The 19,323-nt window shown below is 41.3% G+C and overlaps 1 protein-coding gene across 1 annotated transcript in view; it reads right to left on the reverse strand.

Annotated features, from left to right (window-relative positions):
* The window catches only part of LOC133121501 (lysyl oxidase homolog 4-like), a 37,426-nt gene extending 24,949 nt beyond the window's left edge, over positions 1 to 12,477 (reverse strand). Inside the window, exons 1-4 of the mRNA XM_061230704.1 lie at positions 12,378 to 12,477; positions 10,431 to 10,706; positions 8,766 to 9,003; positions 6,842 to 7,105 (exon numbers count right to left, since the gene is read on the reverse strand). Of these exons, the coding sequence (XP_061086688.1) occupies positions 6,842 to 7,105; positions 8,766 to 9,003; positions 10,431 to 10,689 (761 nt within the window). The 5' untranslated portion in view covers positions 10,690 to 10,706; positions 12,378 to 12,477. The remainder of the gene's footprint in view (positions 1 to 6,841; positions 7,106 to 8,765; positions 9,004 to 10,430; positions 10,707 to 12,377) is intronic.
* Positions 12,478 to 19,323: the final 6,846 nt, after the last annotated feature.

Here is a 19,323-nt window from a genome sequence, read left to right on the forward strand (position 1 = left end):
CTCAACTCAATAGATTCTCCTGACAAGCACAAAACAAGTTGAAGCTAAGCCCTCCTCAGCTTCAACCATTCAGCAGGTGTAAGGTACAAGGTGGTATGACAGAACCAAGCAACTGAGTTCTACCTGCCTTTGTCAGAAGAGCTGTCATAATAGCCAGGAATGATAGGACTTCCCTGATATGGATTCCCAAGCAATAAATACAGTATATGATCCTATCCTTCCAGCTCTGGAGCACCAATAGACCACAATGCCAGGACTGTGCTTCTGTTACGGTATAAAAGGTACAACCAGGAAACAGCATATAGCTTGAAGCATTGAGATATACAAGAGCTGGAGACAGCTTCCATTTACAGGTTCCATGGATTCCAATGGGAGCTGCTCAATGGCACGAGAAGCTAATTCATGGAGGTTGCCATGTTTGGCTATGGGGCTGTTTTTGGCACCAGAACATGTACACTGGGTAACTTAATGGGAAGGAATGAATAGGAATGGAAAAACACATCTTCTGTGTGGCTCAGAACGAAAATAGCTCCATGGAGTAGAGTGTGAAGAAGTGTTAAAAAGGTTAAATGTACTATCCAAAATAGTATAATTTTGCCAGTTATAGTTTTGAATGGACTGGGCTTTTTGGCATCAGAGGCTTAATAAGCTGCAATACCTCTCGTAACCACTGGAGTTTGAAACGTTCTGGGGGAATGTTCAGGCGTTTTGAAGCTTGTTTCTGCCCAGTGGCAGGACAATGACCCTACCTTTGTAAACTTGCTAGCTAATGCAGCCAACGTACCTGCTTCATGCACCATCCTAGATAGCCCATATATGTGATGTCATCGTATAGGACCCTAGTTTTATTTTAACCTCCTCGGGAATGTTGACAGGACTATGAAGGTGTTGGGCTTGGTGCTGCTCTGATGTTGTGCAACCCACTGAACACAGCTACTATGTCCCAGCCTTGTCACTTCCTTGACCCAGTTTTGTCAGGACTGGGGTATGATTAAAACAGAAAAAATGTAAAACCCAAGCAGGAAAAGTATTTCAGCTTTGAAAAAAAAAAAAACCTGATGGTAACGAAACATGTCACATCAAGCAAAGAGAAAAGTATATTCCCAGCCGAGAAATGCCAATAGTATGTTTTGCAAAAAATAGAGTGAGTGAGAGACAGGGAGAGAGAGAGAGAGAGAGAGAGAGAGAGAGAGAGAGAGAGAGAGAGAGAGAGAGAGAGAGAGAGAAAGAGAGAAAAAGAGAGAGAGAGAAACCACTGCTGACACAGCAGAGCAGTGTAGGGCAAAGCTATTAAAGAAAAAAATCCTTCTTCTACCATGAAACTTATAATCATAGAACCTTCACCCAAATTTCCAGGAGACACAGCAAGGAGCAAGGAACTAAGGAGGCAGAGAGGACCTGACATGGGTTCAAACTTGGAGGAGCCAGGATTACATGACAGCTCCCATGAAAACCGTGTGAGGAGAACAGTCCTCGGGGTGGCCACTGGACTATTCCAGGCTGAGACTACGCTTGAATCCAGCCAGCAGGTACTGTATGTCTCAGGGTTCACAAACCGACCACAGTCACTGTCACGTCGCAGGTCAGCATAGCGAATCCGTGTGTTGTTTATCCAAAAAAAAAAAGAAGGAAGCCCGAGAAACCGCTTCAACCCCAAACCCCCTTTTTTGTTAAAATTAGAGATTGAACTTGCCCATAATGACAATGTGAATTTGGCCTGCGCCACAAAGTCCTGTTATCTGGGTGCTTTGTGCAGGCGTGCAGAAAACAGAACGCTCCCGTGTCATACATCTGCAAATTTAGATAACGATCCTCTTCTTCTTTTTTCTTTTTTCTTTTTTCTTTTTTAAAGTAAAAAACAGGTTGTTATGCCGTGATTTCCACTGAACCCATTGGTAAAATATGGCAATAGAATCAGTATGGCTTTGTATTTAAACTATTTCAACTTATTTCCAATTGGATTATAGCCAGGCTTGGCCTGGATGGCGCCACCCCTCTATAGTTTGCTTGACATAATTCAATTCTGTTCACAGAAAGGCACATAGGAGAACGGGATGATTCAGTCAAAGAAGAATTACCTTCCACCTAAAACGTTTTTGTACTTACAAATATTTTTGTTGCTTGTCACACTCTCAGAAATAAAGATACGAAAAGTGCCTGAAAAGTTACAAATTCTTATCACTGGGGCAGTTCCCTATACAATAGGCGCATAAAATATAATTGTAGCCCAATATAGAGTTCATTTGTACCTTTTTTGCTAGGAAAACATACCCATTTATACCCAAAAAGAACATTAATATACTTTCAGGGCACATTTGGGAAATTTTATCCTGGAAGAACAAAAATGTACCTCCAGTGACACTTTATTACTGAGAGAACAGTGTACCCATCCTCTGAGACCTGTGCAGTCAGGTCTCAGTTCTCTTCATAGCCCACTGGCTGTGATAGTGCAGGCAGTTAGCACAATGCATGGCAGCCTCCCCCAAGTGGTGCACCACAAAAGAGCCCATACAAGCCTTTTATCTCTGGCAGAACATACCCCCTTGTGACCACTGACAGCCAAAATAACTTTTTTACAGGCAAACAGTATTTCTATAAGACATCCATATTTTAGGGCATGGAGAGTACACATTTGTGAGGCTGACTTTGGGAGATTTAGCAGCAAGCCAACACAATCAATCTTGCTAAATTCTTTCTTTTCTCCATTGCACAGTGCTTCCGTCCCACTGGCATCATCCTGTACCAGTAAGAGGCGGTGCCTCAAAAGGCAATGTGTCACAAGGCACCATGTGTATATCATTACCATAAACAATGTAACAAGAATAAGCATGTTACTCTAAGAAAACCATAAAAATTTAAACCATTGAAAAATGAGCAAACGAATTTGATCTATAAAAAGTTACGCACATCCTCTACTTTGTTGGGCTAAGCCTACTGTGTCTGCCTGTGTCTTTGGTGGCTGGGTTATTTGCAGTGTCTTTGAGGCAAATGGTCAGGGTAATTCAGACATTATGGCTCTGAGGGATAGGATATAATGGCGTCTAATGGTTACTTCTAAAGGGCAAGGACGTGTTGCCTAGTTATTAAATCAGGGAATCTCTAAATTTGGTCTGAATAGGATTATGTGGCATCAGACACTTGTATAAGCCTAGGAAGGAAATGTGAAAGCTGGCATATTTCTACAGAATGCCTGTCACAGGTATAGTGTTTTCCTAAATCTCTTTCTTTTCACCATTAGAAAACACTTAATCACTGTAGTTTCTGCTGCTGAGTTTCTTTTGTCCCAAAAAGCTAATGCAAAAAAAATTCAGTGAGCTTCCTACACATGTAAACATATGCTGCTACAGAAACTGTGACCTCTGCCAACAATGTTGGGGATTAATATTACGCTCGGAAACACAGGTGTCATCGCTTAGAACACTGTGTTGCCAGGAGGTCTTCAATTGGGAGACACTGGCATTAGTAATGCTGTTGAAGGGGAACTTGAGGAAAACATCAGTATAGTCCTATCCGTAAGTGACCTTAAAGGAGTAACATGGTGGTAGAATGTAATACTTGCCAGTTGTCTTTAGGCAACAACAAAACAAATTTGCACATTTTTTTTATTATTCAGAATTATACTACAAATTAAAAAATTATTTTAAAACTTCTTTTTCTAAGCCTAAATTTCCCACTATAAAAGTTCACTATGTAATGAGTCATGAGATTAGCCATGATTGACAGACCGTGCTCCCACTTTCCAAACATTGTTCTTCGTTACCATAGCTACTTCCATGATACACGCTCATCTTGGGAGACTGAATTTTCACATTTATATCAACTATTGATAGCTAAGGTTAGGACACTGACTTATCCAATGATCATTTTTGCTAGCTAGCCAAGATAAAATAGTTAATAGTTAAAATAGATAAGATGAAAGCACAACTATAACATCCTTATGAAAACAAACTAGCTAGCTAATGTCATCAATAACTTAACCTTATGAAAGCAAACTAACTAACTTTAGCTAGCTAGCTAAATAAATATAACCAGAAATAGTTTAATAGTCTAATAGTCTAATAATCTACAGAGACAAACAAAGCATGCTGGGAATCAGTAACAGCATGGATAATTCAGGCAAAGAGAGTCGCCTTTAACAGATATGACAACAAGAAAGTATGAAATTACAAAATAGGTTTTGACATGGTCTGGAGGGCTATCATCGAAACACTTACAGCGCCATTCAGTTTAACAACACAGCTGAAGAAGTATTTTAAGCAGAATGATAAGCACCAGTTTGCTTTAGCTGCATCGTGCTGTTTTTCTCATGTGGATATCCAGAGGGCTTCAGGAAGGCAAAATGTAGTAGTGTTAACGACACTTTCCTTGGCATATGTAAGACAGGGTTTTGTGAAATTGGAAATGTAGTTAAGTCTTTGTGCAACATTCTGTCAAGCAAATCCTTTTCTAATTCTTATTTCTAAATGATCCCAGGGGAAATAGCACCCCTTGGCTTTATGGAGAAACCACCCTTGTGCATGTAGTAAGCTTCTGGATATAGTTTCTATTTTATCACTTCAGCTTTCATGTTTGACCTACTTTTCTGAAACAATACAGTCACCCTGGACTTCTTAAAATGGTTAGAGGCAAATCCTAAGACCAAACTGGTATATGTGTTATAACAAGTGTACGTGTGTGTGTGTGTGTCTGTGTGTGAGTATACAAATTGTATGGAGACTCAGGCCAGTCATAGTGCCACATAGACAGGCAGTTATTTTTAGGCTTCAGAATGAGGCTGTTTAAAGTATAAATATAGAGGCCTGCAGTACAGTCCATTGGTCTCCCCGTCCTAAAAGTCATTTTCCAACTGCTTTATACTCTCTGTGGCATCCCATAAGGTTCCATACTGGCACTGGAGGTCACTTACTCACTGCCACACATGACCATCACGGCACACTCACACACATACACAAATACACCACACACACCACACATACACATACACACACAGACACACACAGAGCAGAATCCTCTCCCAGGTAAGACAGTTGGAGTAAATACCCTGATGGAACACTGAGCTCTGCAATCCCCAGAGCGAGAGAAGTTTTCACTCAGATTTTCCTTTCAAGCAATGTCATCTGTGAGCAATTAACTCAATGCATCTCAGATACGACAGCTGTACAATGCAAAGGCAATTTTCTATTCTTGTTTAACTATTGTGCTGTGAGACAGTCTCCTCCTCCTTAGCTCCTCCTGGCTGTCTAGCCAAACTTCTCGTGAAGAATAACTGGAATATCCCCTTGCATTGAAAATACCCAGTACATTCAAAGTGCAACACCAGCTTTACAAAGGTGAAAACCGCAAAGCGCTACCATGTCAAGACATGAAAATAATCTTATTAGGAGCTGTTAGCAGGTAAGCATAATCAAAAGCACATCATACCAACCACCGCCCTGCAACTGATATCCTTTTGACAAGCTACTGACTGACACAAGCCCACTCGACCCCATCACACAAATCAAGAAATTCAATCTTTCGGCATTTAAAAGAATTAGAGATTTCATCAGTAAGAGCTGATAATCACTGTCATTATTCTGAGGGTTGAAGTTTAAAAACAGCCACCAGCAATATGAGTGGGGAAGTAATTTTTCTGTTTTATATCATAGACTTTATCAGCATTCAAAATTAAGAGTGAAGTTCTAGGCAGTATCCCAGTACTAAAGCATGCTGGGATACCGCATATTCGGCACAGCATGCTTTTCAACCGCCAAAAGAAATCCACCTGCTTCCTACACTTAATTATTCTCTTTTTCTCTATTTATTCATCTAAAGTATTATTTTTTTTTTTAGTTTTTAAAACCAAATTATATTCATAAACTCGTCATAAAACTGTAACCTTTCATGTCAAAGCCATCCATTCTGGAGATCTTAATGAGCAGCCAGAGGAGCTTCCCTCATTGGATGGAACCGAGAAAGCCCTGCCCGAAAAGCCAGTCTCTCCCTTCGTAAATCTACTGTCTCAGACCAGGCCATAAGGTATGTAACTACACTGATCTTTAATGGGAGGCATCAGTGTTGATAGGTTCCGCGTCGACATCATATCAGTCAAGAAACCTCCTTTTGAGCCCAAAGATATAGTATAGACTCCATGTTGAGGTCTTGGATTGTGCCAGTACCAGCTATAATCAGCCTGGCACACAATTGGCTGTGGTATCACTCATGGTAGATAGGGATGCCAGTTGGGAGAATGTCCATATCTAATCAACTCAATCCGGTAGTCTGGATGGCCACAGTCTGCCTGCACATGCTACACATGAAGTCATCTTCCACTTCAATGTCTACAGGAGGATTGCTGAGTAAAGAAGCTTGACACCACACGTTTGGAAGGAGAATGTACCAGTCAGCACGTTCTTGAAGTGAGGTTGCAACAATGAGAATAGTGCCAATTGGTAATTCCCAATTACAAGTTCTCTTTTTAAAAAGGAGTAACATAATTTAAAAACACTTCTCTCAGTCTTAAGTCACCTTTCTGTATGCGTTTTATAACATAACATAACATAACATAACAAAGTAATGGCGAGAACAGGCCATTCAGCCCAGCAATGCTTGCCTTTTCCTACCCCTAAGTGTACCTACTGCCCAGCTTGCCTAAAAGCTAAATAGTATCTGACAAGCCTGGTCTAGAAAACCCCCAGTGTGTCTGCCTCCACGACAAGCTATTCCACACATTGACCAAACGCTGTGAGAACAAATACTTCCTAATATCTGTATATAATTTCCAGTAGTGCCTTCTCGTTCTGCTAACCAAACTTACCCTGAACAATTGCCAGAATTCACTTTGTTATGAACAATCAGGGCTCACCTGTACATGGCTACGTCATACTGCTCCGCGGCAGAGAATCCCAGCATGCCACAAGCCACGCGGCTACTGGTCAGGCTCCAGCCCTGGTCACACACATGCCTCCACCTCCCTGCATGCTTCACTTCAATCACTCCTTCTGAGATCAGGGCCTGGTTCCTGGTGCCTGCTATGATGGGTCTCAGCCGGACCTCCTCGATCCTCAGCTTACTGAGAGCCTGCAGGTCGAAGTGAGATGCCCAATTATTCACTGGAATGAGAAGCGGACTTTGACTGTATTTTAGCAGGTAGGTTGAAAACAGAGGCGTGTTTATCAAAATAATTTCAGAAACTGCATTCATGAATGCATTCATGAAAGATCAACACTCAACTATTCTTTCAACTCTTGGTACCTCTTGGGAGATCAAATTGAAATGTCTCGGTCAGATTTCTGGGGGACAGGGATATCAGTTCGATTTGACTCTTTGTCTTCAAAAATCTTTTTAGGTAGCAATAAGTGGAGTGTTCAGTCACCAAATTAAGGGATATGGAGAACTTATTTCAGTCAATCCAGTTACAGTCATGTTTTGATTGATATGGATGGTGTCAAAGCATTGGGGAGGAAACATTTACCAATGCTATGAACCCTTGACAAAGGTGCTGCTCACAAAAATGCATCTGAAAGCTTCACTTTCTATGTTGCAAACTAGCAATATCGCCTATCTTTCCTTCCTGATTTAACCCCATGGAAACAGAAGCTCCTTTGAGAGAATTCATCACCTCAACATTTACAGTGCAGTGTAAATTTTGGGTCTAAATATATACAGATAGGTTGTATTTGTGGGGTGGTGTTCGGCACAGTGCCTGCATAGTACAATTGGCGATCCTTCTTACAATGGTTAGGTTGAGGCTGTATGATGTACAATTCATCACTGTGATTAAACCCATAATAAAAAGGCAAGCTTCTACCCGCCAAGATCCATGCAGGAAAGTAACATCAGTCATACAACACAGGCATTTGTATTAACTCACAGGATTATTGTTATTGCTCTCTTCTCGTCTGGCTTGTTGGCCATACTGATATTGGTCCTCATAGCCCTGTAATGAAAGAGAGTTCCATTACTGACAGTGGTGAGGTTCTTCAAAAACCTTCTTCAACTCCCTAACATGCAATGAGATCCTGCTTTCTTCTCACTGCATACCGTATTGTAATGGTTTTCAGCCCTGTTGTCTTCCTGTCTGGTTGTGGGTCCATACTGTGCAGCAGTGTCTTGCCCCTATTGTGGGAGAGACATCATTTCAGTGAATGAAAAAAGAGTGGAAGTCAGAAGTTGAACTAGTCAGAGACAGAGAAGGTTTTTGTATTTGTTAGAAATTAATTAAAGCTTTTGATAAATGTTTAATGTTTCACTTCTGCAGTTATTGTGATTCTCGACTGTTGATTTTCATCAGGGATTATCAAATCATGGTCCTCAAGGGCAGAGAACTGTTTTCCACCATCCTGTACTTGGGAGTCAGATGTGAAGTCTGGTCAATCGGTAGCACTAATTATTCAATTAACTGACAAAAAACCAGGGCTGGATTTGGATTCGAGGGCCAGATTGCATGATCCCTGATTTACACTTAATTTAAACAATGTTTGTAATACTATACCAACATGTTCATAACAACAAAAAATATTTGAGTTTCAGATCAGTTTCCTCAATCACGGGCAGCAGGAGGAGGAGAGGAGACGCCATTTTAAAGCCGCACCTGATAGTATCGCTGCCTCTCCAGGTCCTGCCGGGTCCCCTGCTGCTGCCTGTAGGCCCCGCCGTCCCCCAGCCGGGCGGGGATGTCGTGGCCCTGCGGCGTACGCCGCTCCTGGCCGCGCGTGAGCGCGTTGTCGTACCCGCCCCGCAGCTGGATGCTGTGACCACGGAGGGCCGTAGAGGAGTACCCCGACCGCTGGGAGTTTGGGTTCCGGTTCAGGGCGATCTCGTGACCGCGCCTCTGCGGGGTGGCCCGCTCGTATGGAGGGACGGCTGGCGTCATCGGCTGGCGGTAGCCGGCCCGTCTCTCTTTGCTGCAGACCACGCCCAGGTCTTCTGCGTGCGTGCAGTCATTGCTGCCCCAGTCGTTGGACTGGCACTCTGCCAAAGACCTCTCTGTGCCCACGCAGCGCACGTTGTCCAGCCAGATCACTCCTGCAAGGGGGAAGAGGACCGCAGCCTTGAGGAAACCGTTTGCTGAACCGCATGCTACCATCCAGACTATCACATGGAGAACGCAATTCACTAAACCAACTTTTTAGTAAAAGTAATCTGAAACAGCATAGAAACATTTGTGATAGCATTTTCAGACAGCTAGTGCACACAATTCGAACCCCAATCTACCTTCCAGTACTTGCTCTAAGCTGTACCACAACGAGTTTGAGAGCATGAAGTAAATCAACAGGTATAATAACCGTATGGATTGTGGTTTGGCACCATATAGAACACCATGATATACAGGGATGTCATTTTTGCACCATGGCCTGAGGTAAACGTGCCTCTTATTCTAATAATCATGGCTTGGTTCTAAGTGCATGCTAATAGGGAGATGGCACAAGGCTCTTGTCTAGTTTGTCTGATGCAAACTATATTCTGAAACAATTATTGTGTACTTAGGTTTCAGCACTGTTCATCTTGGTGCTTATTTATTGCATTACAGCTGGTTCTTCACTTTTAGTGCCCTCTCGTCTTCCCTGAAGCAACATCATGGTTGTCATGGTATGTTGCCAGCTTTTTAGTCACTCTGGATAAAGTTATCTGCCAAAGAACTATTACTACAATTTACAGTAATAATAGGGTACATACTACTAATGATGATTTTAATTATTATTATTAGTAGTAGTAGTGGCAGTAGTAGCAGTGGAATGTATACTATTTGATTCATGCACCTGCGAGAGTAGGCAAAGCCCAGTTGAATGTTTCACCTCTGCATTATAAAATGCAAATAAAGTAATGTAACTAACCACTGAACCCTTAAAGAGCACCCTCAATACAAAACTGAAAATGAAGTGTGGAAAATCCCAGTCATTCAAAAGTAGTAAATTACACAGAGCTATTACAGGATTCCCGGAGAGCTTTCATTAAACTGCCTGGCAAAACAATGTATCTGGTATGGGGGCATGTTGGAAAGTTTGCTTAATGCTAATGATAGCGTTCTCCTGCCAGCATTATGCTTTCTCTAGCCTTGGTTTATATGACACTTTATGGCCTCTCTAAGTTTAGATTAAAGGGTGATGTTTGAGACAGCAAAGCCTGAGGCCACATTTCTTTGGGAAATGTCTAATTTCAAGCAATAAAATCCTGCCTGTAGGCATCACAATTTGCTGCATCCCTGCTGAAAAAGACTGCATAAGTACCAAACTGCTTAATGCTGGTCTATTGCTGGTTCGAGCTGGTGGTGCTGGTCTTATGCTAGTCAAGTTGGTCAAGCTGATAATGAAAACAGCTGTGCAGGGAGATCAATTTAGCCAAGCTGGTAGTATGATGAAAAGATGATTAGCTGTAAACAAATTAACCTACCAGCATGGTGGAAAGGTTACAACACCTAAGCATGCGCTGTGTCTCAAATCCAGGGTACTTGCCTTGGCCTTCCCCAAACCTGGCGCTGTGTGCCCAGGTAAGGCCTCTTTCGAAGCCCAGATCTCTACAGACAACATTAGTCAAGGCAAGGTCCACGTCATCATCGCAAACGGTACCCCAGGCGTTGTTGTAGAACACCTCGAGGCGGCCTTCATTTTCCCGTTGCCCGTTGTCGGCTAGGCGCAACCGAAAGGAGCCTTGTGGCGAGGGGAGCCCGTGTGCCAAGAGGAAAAGTAGAGGGCCGAGGAGCAAGCCCAGCATCTTCGCTGTTGGAACGTCTGCCATGAAGACACAACCAAAAGTTTATCAGAAAGTGCTGTAAAACGACCAAGCGACCAGTGACCTCACTAGGGTTAAAAGTTTTGATTTTACAAGTGGGTCGATTGTTATAGTTGTATTTTACGTTGCCTGCCTGCCCCCACTCAGTGGATGGCTCTTCATCCTACAGCAAGTCCATGATTGCCACACTACTAAAGTAAGTAAGGTGTTTTTCAGAGCCAATAACTGGAAAATATTGACTGGCCAAGTTTGAATCCAATTGAATATGTGTTCCATTTGCTGAAGCAAAAAAAAAAGCCAATTAATCGCCAAAACAAGCAGGAGATGAAGATGGTTGTACTATACTTAGCACCTCTTGATTTCTATGGATCACTTCACATAGTCATTGCATGGAAAGCAGGATACATGACAATGTTGTAAACATGCCTGCTTTCTTTTACATAATATTAATATGTGTGTCCCAAAAATTATGGTGCCCTGAAATGTGGGAATATGTATAAAAATTGCTGTAAAGCCAAAATATATATAATGCCCTTTAAAAAGTTCAGAATGTGCACTTAACCACACATTAATTGTTTAATTGCTTGATTGCTTTTAAAATAAAAAAATAAAAAAACATATGGAGCACATTATAATATGCATTTAAATAAGTATTTAAAACCCAGACCATTTTAAGTCAGTAAAAGAAAAATGGTCCATTATGAGTCCCATTCACTGCAAACAGAGGAGAAATATCCTAGAATCCTCTTAAAATAAGTGATTAAAGAATTATGTAAATTATACAATATAAAGTAGTCATAAACAATTGCAAACAAATATTAATAGCAACTTATCAATATATAAGATACATTATATATTTCAAATAAGAAAGAAAAACAAACAGAAAAGTGCTGAAGATGGTAGTAGTAGGCAACTCCTGCTTGCACACTACATTCAAAAAGAAAAAAGAGAGAGATATGTCCAATCTGTACAGTCACTGGGCTCTGTGATTTAATTCTTCTCTTTTTATCACTCAATCTAGGGTTCTGCTCCAAGATAGTTTGTTCATACTTCATACAGAATACACAGGACCATTCATAAGACTGTTAACTAAAGAAAAGTGAATCAAAAAATTTAACACAGGGTGTCACACAGCTTATAATGTGTACATCTAATATGTACTGTTTGTATGTACAGTAAGATTTAATGTCTGGTGTCAGACATTTGAAATACCATGCACTAGACTGCATGCATATGTAGAGCATACACATTGAATAAAAATAAGTCACATAAAGCCAACATATAAATAGCAATACAAATAATTAAACTCCTTTTAACAGCATCCCATCCCAGTGCCATAACAAAATATTACCCTGGGGCAAGAACAACACATTAAATTTGAGCCAAAAAGAGAAAACCAAAGGCTAAATGTGGAGAAACTCGGTGTACCTGCCAAACCAACAAGAAAATATGCAAGCATTACTGTGCACTGAATATGAGACACAAAAATATGAACCCTTTTGGAATGAATGTGCATTACAGAAAAATGAACAATATATATTTAAATGCAAAACACTGGCACAATAAATGACACATAGTGCAAATTAAGCAGAGAATCTTAGCACTGGAGTATTGTGCTAATCCCAGTCATGTGAGACATGACTGGGATTAAAGGTGAAGTCTTAACTCACCTTAGAGCTGGTTCCGTCCAAAGCCACCAGGCTGTTCACTGGGAGAAATTTAATGAGTTAAGGAGGGTGCTAAACTGAGGTCTTTGGTTTTGCCTTCTACGTTCCATCCCTCCCATTTTTCTGCCCTCCCTTCAATCACTTTCTCTATCATCCCTCCCATCTCTCTCTCTCCTCTCTCTCTCTCTCTCTATCTCACACTCTCACTCTCACTCTCAATGCACTTCCATTGACTTGAATTCCTTCCTTGCTGCATTGACAAAGAATGTTTAGCTTTTTTTGGTGGGGTGGGATTGGGGTCTTTTAATGACAGATAAAATTCATCCAAAGAAATATTGTGAGTTTTTGCACAACTTGATTAAATGCCGCACATGAAGTTGAAATAAAATATATCAATAAATATATGAGATATGATGCCAAAGAACAAAAAGAGGTCACAGGGGCCATAGAGCTGGCAGTGACACTCTTAGCAAGCAATAAAACACAAATGACTGTTCTTTCAACTTTAATTTAATTTTTGGTGGGAATTAAATTAAATATAGCATATATTTAAAAAAACTTTTGACCTTTAAATTATAATTAAAAAAACAGCAATATTGATATATTTCGATAAATACATTTTTGAAACCTAGATATAAACAGATGCAAACCATTTGTTTTTAAAGACTGTCTCCAGTGTTCTTCAGCAAGGTCTTGGTTGCTCCTCTGGCATGAAAAAGAAGTTCCTCTAGCGACAGCAACAGGCCACTTCCTGTTGTTTAGGAGCCTGTATTTTTGGCCTCCAACTTGTGGCATGCCTTGGTTTTGTTCAGAGGCTCTCTGTCTGGTATTTCAAGGGAACAAAGCATTACTGCAGCCCAAGAGTCTAGTCTAGAGTATTCTAGAGCAGTGGTTCCCAACATTTTTCAGCAAACCAGTAGCCATGTTCATATGGCCTGGTGCTGTCCACAGACTGGTGTTCTAGTGTACCAGCTTTGAACGTGTTTCCTGGCCGCCGCGCACTCTCAACACTGAAACTGTTCTCATCAGCCAAGTCATATACAAGCCAAGTCATATACAAGCCCAGTCATATACTTCTTATGTGCCTCTCCACCTAGCCCTCTGAAACTTCATATGCATATTTGAGAATTTGATGGATTTATGGAATGTGCAGTCATGATTGGCCTTCTTGGTTTCCCACTTGTCCTTTTGCATTTCAAACACTTAACTCCAAATCAATGAGGAAAGCGATTAGAAAAATCCAGAAAAGTCTAGGTTGAAGCATTACAAGGCTATTGGCCAGCCTCAGGACCACACAGCAACCGTTTCCATGTCTGGTACATTGAACAGCTCACACTACTGCAAGAATGGGATCTCCAGTTGGGGATGTCTTACCCAATGTCTTGGTGCCCCCACACCCCAGCCCCACCTCTCCTTCCATTACTAATCCAATTACTGCAGAAAGCGTCCTTGTCTTCAAGCCTTCAAGGCTTCTTGTGTCGTGCCATGTGTACATATAGGCCTACCACATGCTCTTTTCAGGCATTTCCTTTATACTGTGTTGGCATGCAGCAAACAGCTTATTGGCTGACAGTTAAATGGGGAAGTTCACCCAAAAATGAAATCACAGTATGTTTCCACTCACTCAGAGTACTCTCTATCCTTCCAGATAGTCTCACCGAGATGTGACAAATTTTCTAGATTTAACAACTTTTTTGGATGCAGTTCACTGTGATGTAATGGACATCTATGGACCCTTTGATCATTTTCTGGTTCACAAGGTACACAAAAAATTGACTGAAAAATCTGAAATCTCAAATGCAACATCAAATTGAATATCATAGTTACTTGTGAACATCAATACATTTTTGTGCAATACTTTTGTTTCATTTTTGGGTGAACTGCCCCTTTGATCATAATGATAATTTATTTGTCTTAATTCAAAACTATGAAGATACATGGCAGCATTGTGGATTTTGCTGATATAGGGACTTTCATCTCTGTGTGTGGTGGTTTCCATGGCACATCCTTTTCTGGCATGCAAGGACAGGTTCTTTGCTTTTCCAGAACATGCCAGGAATTCATACAACTTTTTCTGCCATAAAAATGTTCTGTGTGTTTTCTTGTTCAACAGGAAAAACTTTCAGTAGCAAATCCAATAGCCTAATGACTACCATTATTAAGTGCCTGAAGTTGAATATGCCCTTAAATATGAAAGGTCCTATGAGTGAAATATGGTCATATTTTGGTCATATGAGTAGAGTGAAAGCATGGCGTAATGGTCCCAATCTGCCATCCCCATCCACACCCCTCTCAGATACCTAAATATAATGTATAATGTTAAATCACTGGCAGTTTTCATGTACACTACCACAGGTGTAACTGTTGGAAATGGAAACAGTTGAACTGGAAAATCAACAAAGCTTTCGATTTGGCCATACCAATATTATTTAAGCTTTTTTTAAAAAGGATATTTTCCTCCTGAGTCTAAAACTAGCAATTTAGCTGTTTGCCTGGCCAGGGTTTGTATAACTGAGAGTGTTCCCCTCCCTTGTTTGGTTAACCATGACAGAAAGCCCAGGTTCCTATCAGAAGGACACAATCAAGGAGAGATCCTTAATTACATCAGCGCACGTGCCAAAAACCCACATCTGGCCTGGCATCCTGCATCCCTGGCATTATGGCCACGCTTTTCTTTAAATACTAGAGCATGGATTTCAACTGGTAGCCTCCAGGCAGCAAGTCTCTCAGGGAACGGCCAAGAAGCGTTAGCATATAAAAGTAACCAACGCAGAGGACACGGAGATGGAAAGTCACCGGTAAGCCTGGCCGCATTGGCACAGCGGCAGTTCTTACTCATTGCCAAAAACGATATAGCAGTCCCCTCTCCATTCGGTACGCAAGCACCCGGCCCATCCCACACCCCCACCCTGGGGTGTGAACGTGACCGTGCGGGGCAGTCCATGTGAGCCGGTTACACAAGGCCGCAGGGCCTTAAAGCACTGCCGTCTCTGCCTCTGTAATTACACACTGGGAGCCCCGGCTCCAACTTCACCCGCAATTTGCGGTGGCTGGAGATAAATACGTGCTATCCAACAATAAACAACTGCCTTCGCGGATTGTGGCATCTCCTCAGTTTCTTCCTTACTTTCTTTTCCCCCCTTCTTTTTCTCCACACAGCTTCGGCTTTTATTGTGAATGGAGGAGGAGCAGGCCAGCTACTTAGCAGACATTTTTAGGTTATTAGTGAGATTAATGTTTAGGCTGGCTTGCTAAGATTTTTCATAAACAATTTTAGCACAAAGCCCAAGTAAAACAGCGTGTGTATTTATCTGCTGTGTTTTATATATGAGAATTAAAGGCATTATAAAATCCAAGGTGTTATGTTTTATCAAACATGACGTCACCATTGAGAGGTAGTGTGTGCAGGGGTGTCCAAATATAAAGACTGTGGCTCTTCTTCTGAGTTGGGTTCCAGTAAGTTGGGAAACTCTTCATACCCCTGCAGTGAACGTGACATCACTCATGTCATGTTTCTTAAATGGGAACTGAGGTCTAGAAATGTAAGCGGTTTTTGTATATGTAGCAATATAAAAAGGCATGCGGTTATATTTATTCTGATCCTTGCAAGGTAATTAGTCCAGGATGCTATTTTTGACTTGATAGAGTCTTAAACATTTGTTCACAAGACTTCAAATGCTTTTGAATATATAGTTTGTTTTACATTGATGGAAGTTACCAAAATAGTCTGCCTTTCATCTATGTACGAAGGAAAATTAAACTTCATCGCATTAAATTATGTTACATTTAGGCATTTAGGAGACAATCTCATCCAGTGCTTTCAAAAGTGCATACAAAAGACTAGACAAGGAGCAGAAATGGGTAGCAGTGCCCATTACATCAACCTACAACATAATGGTAAATATCACTGTAGGATATAGTGAAATAAGTAGCAAATTCTTTTGATGGTTTAATCTCAAATCGAGCATAATTAAGGTTATTCAACCCAGAATAAATATGCAGAGTTCAGGGTTTGTTCAGCCAAGATACAGTAAACAGGCAGTTATGTAGTTTGCAGATTAGATGCAGTTTTTAGCAGCAGGGTTCAGTATGAGGAGGTGGGGCTAGCAAGGAGAGAGTTGCAGTAGTCAGGCTGGGAAAGCACAGGGGACTGAACAGGGAGAACATCCAACTCAAAATGTCATTGTGACAGGCTTCAAGGTGTGAGGCAATACAGACATGAGTGGGCAGAGAACAATAGAATAATCAGCATAAGAGTGGTAGGAGAAACCATGGGAGGATATATTGTTTGAGGGGGGCATTCAATCTTGATGATATTATTTACAAACAATATATTATTCAAAGGAATACATGTACTGAATGCAAGGGCCAAACTTGTGGAAACATATTACATTACATTAATGGCATTTGGCAGACTCTCTTATCCAGAGCAAATTACAGTTGATTAGACTAATCAGGAGACAATCCTCCCCTGGAGCAATGCAGGGTTAAGGGCCTTGCTCAAGGGCTCAGCGGCTATGCGGATCTTATTGTGGCTACACTGGGGATCGAACCACCAACCTTGCGGGGCCCAGCCATGTACCTTAACCACTACACTACAGGCCACCCTATTACATTTGTACTGTAAATTACAGAAATCACTTATAAACACAGCACCAGTAAACAAAGCTGTAGTTATAAGAGCTTGTAACTAAACACAGTAGTTATATTACTGTATAGTGAAACAATCTTATGGCCTTTTTTTAGGAATGAGAATTTGTTACGCATAAACACAATACAATTCTTAGGGTACACGTGTCAGTCACATAGCATTATCGGCAACTAAGCGGAGACAAAAGACAAACCCATTTCAAATCTCAATTGTTTTAAAGAAATTAAAAGTTACTCTGTCAGCCTTTTTATTTTCAGCATGTTACTCAGTTATTCAGCTGTCAAATTACCTCTGCCATTATGCTGAAAATAAAAGGGAAAATAATTACTTGGCATTAATAGATTAATAATGGCAACAGGATCAATTCCATCCTACCTTTCCGTCTATGTCCAGGTTAACCCTACATTTAAGAAGATTGCACTGTATGCATAGAAGGGTTGCAGGCTGGCTCAACCTTGGTCACAGGGTGGCAACATATTGGTGCGCACCTCTGCCTGGTATTCTGTCTTTACCATGTCAAATTTCTGAACAATATCCAAAGGCCACAAATGTATGCAACCACAAACCATAAGCTGCAAATGAACACAGCCTCCCGTATTGCCCTTTTGTTTTCTTGGAAGTGGTTACCCATGAACCTATGGCAGAAAATCATAACAGGCCTCAGCCGATACCACAGCAGAACTTGCTCCTCCGATACAATTTTGTTTTCCGATCAACTTTCCAGATTGTGGAAAAATGCTGCTATGCCAAAGTTGCAACCCATCAATCATCTGGTCAGCTTCAGAACGTGTCCTATGAACAATTTCTCAGTTGAGCTTTTTCTCCAGTCAAAGTTGCCCGCACGTCTTCAAGAGCACTGGGTTTTAACAATTCGATATAAACACTGACGGAGATCAGGCAGCTATGCCTCCTAGTGGTAGGCAGGCAAACTGGGTTTTGATTGCCTTCACTTGCCATGACACACTAGCCCACTTACATCATGACACTTGCTCATTAATCTAAGAGGGAGAAGGGGGGGAGGGAGTTAAGTGCCTTTTAAAACACAGCTTTTTTTAAAGAAGTCATTGTTTTACAGAGTGGCCACCATGATGTTGATGAGCAATGTATGCTTGCTTTTGAAGCTATTTTTAACCATAACCATGAAGAATACCACCCACATTGAACTGCACTATGATGACAGGCAGATAAGTGAAAGAACATGGCCAGGCCTCTAAGGAATTCAAGTGAATGTCATTTTCACTGTACTCTTGCAGCAATAAATTTCACTTCATTGCATTGTATCACAGTTAGCCATACTTATGAAGGATATTACAGGGACTACTTCGGTAAAAGTTTTTCAACCTTAATAATCAATTTATTGGCATCTTTGGGGGGGGGGCAGTGAAAGGGAGCAAATAAAAAAAACATAAATGAGTAATATCAATTTAGAATATCTAGACAAAACAGTGAGTGACAAAGTGACAATGAACCGGAATAAAACTTTGAAAGGCAGTCTCCATAAAGCTGTTAAAATACGTGATCCGGACAAAGAAATCAGACATTTTCTGGCTTCAGCATCATCAAGATCATTTCTAGCCATGTATACCAGTTCCTGAGTGAGCGGAGAAAGGGGTGGGCCAAAGCAGCAGGTCCCTTTGGTTAACACTCAACCATAACACGGCCATTTGGAAAGATAGCTGGGTTGCCAACTATTGAACACAACCATTCTTTCCCTCAAATGAAAAATCTTCCTAATTGCATTTTCTCCCTGCAGCCATTTATTGGTACAAATCAGTCTTATATTACCTTGTAATTGCTTTGTTAAGTAGAAAACAAATCTATCCACACCGGTACCACACAGTTCTCGTCCCACTGTTCTACTAGCACGCACAAAATGCTGGAACAAACATTTTTCTTTCCCACCCGTCTCAAAATGCTGCAGTCAGAATCAGGGCAAGAGCGGTCACACCCATTTGGTAAAGTGCAAGGGCAGCTGTCCCAAATTCACTGTCCGAAAATCCAAACTTGACGCTCAAACAGCTGGTTGGCCATCTGTGAGGAATTGGTGGGGATGGGGTGGGGGGGATGGGGGGGGGGGGGGGGGGGGGAGACATTTGTCCAAGGGGCTGGCAACCAAAAAACAAACAAAAAAAACTGTAAAGGGAATTTCCTTAATTGCATTGTTTTCCGCCAGACAGCAGCCTTAACTCACACCATCCACTTTCAGCAATTACCAGCTCAACTTCATACCTAAATAAGTCTCACGCAAACATTCTCAAACAACCTGAAATTAAAAACACCCCCCCCCCCCCCCATTCC

Source organism: Conger conger, chromosome 2 (assembly GCF_963514075.1).
Source record: "Conger conger chromosome 2, fConCon1.1, whole genome shotgun sequence".
Lineage (NCBI taxonomy): Eukaryota > Metazoa > Chordata > Actinopteri > Anguilliformes > Congridae > Conger > Conger conger.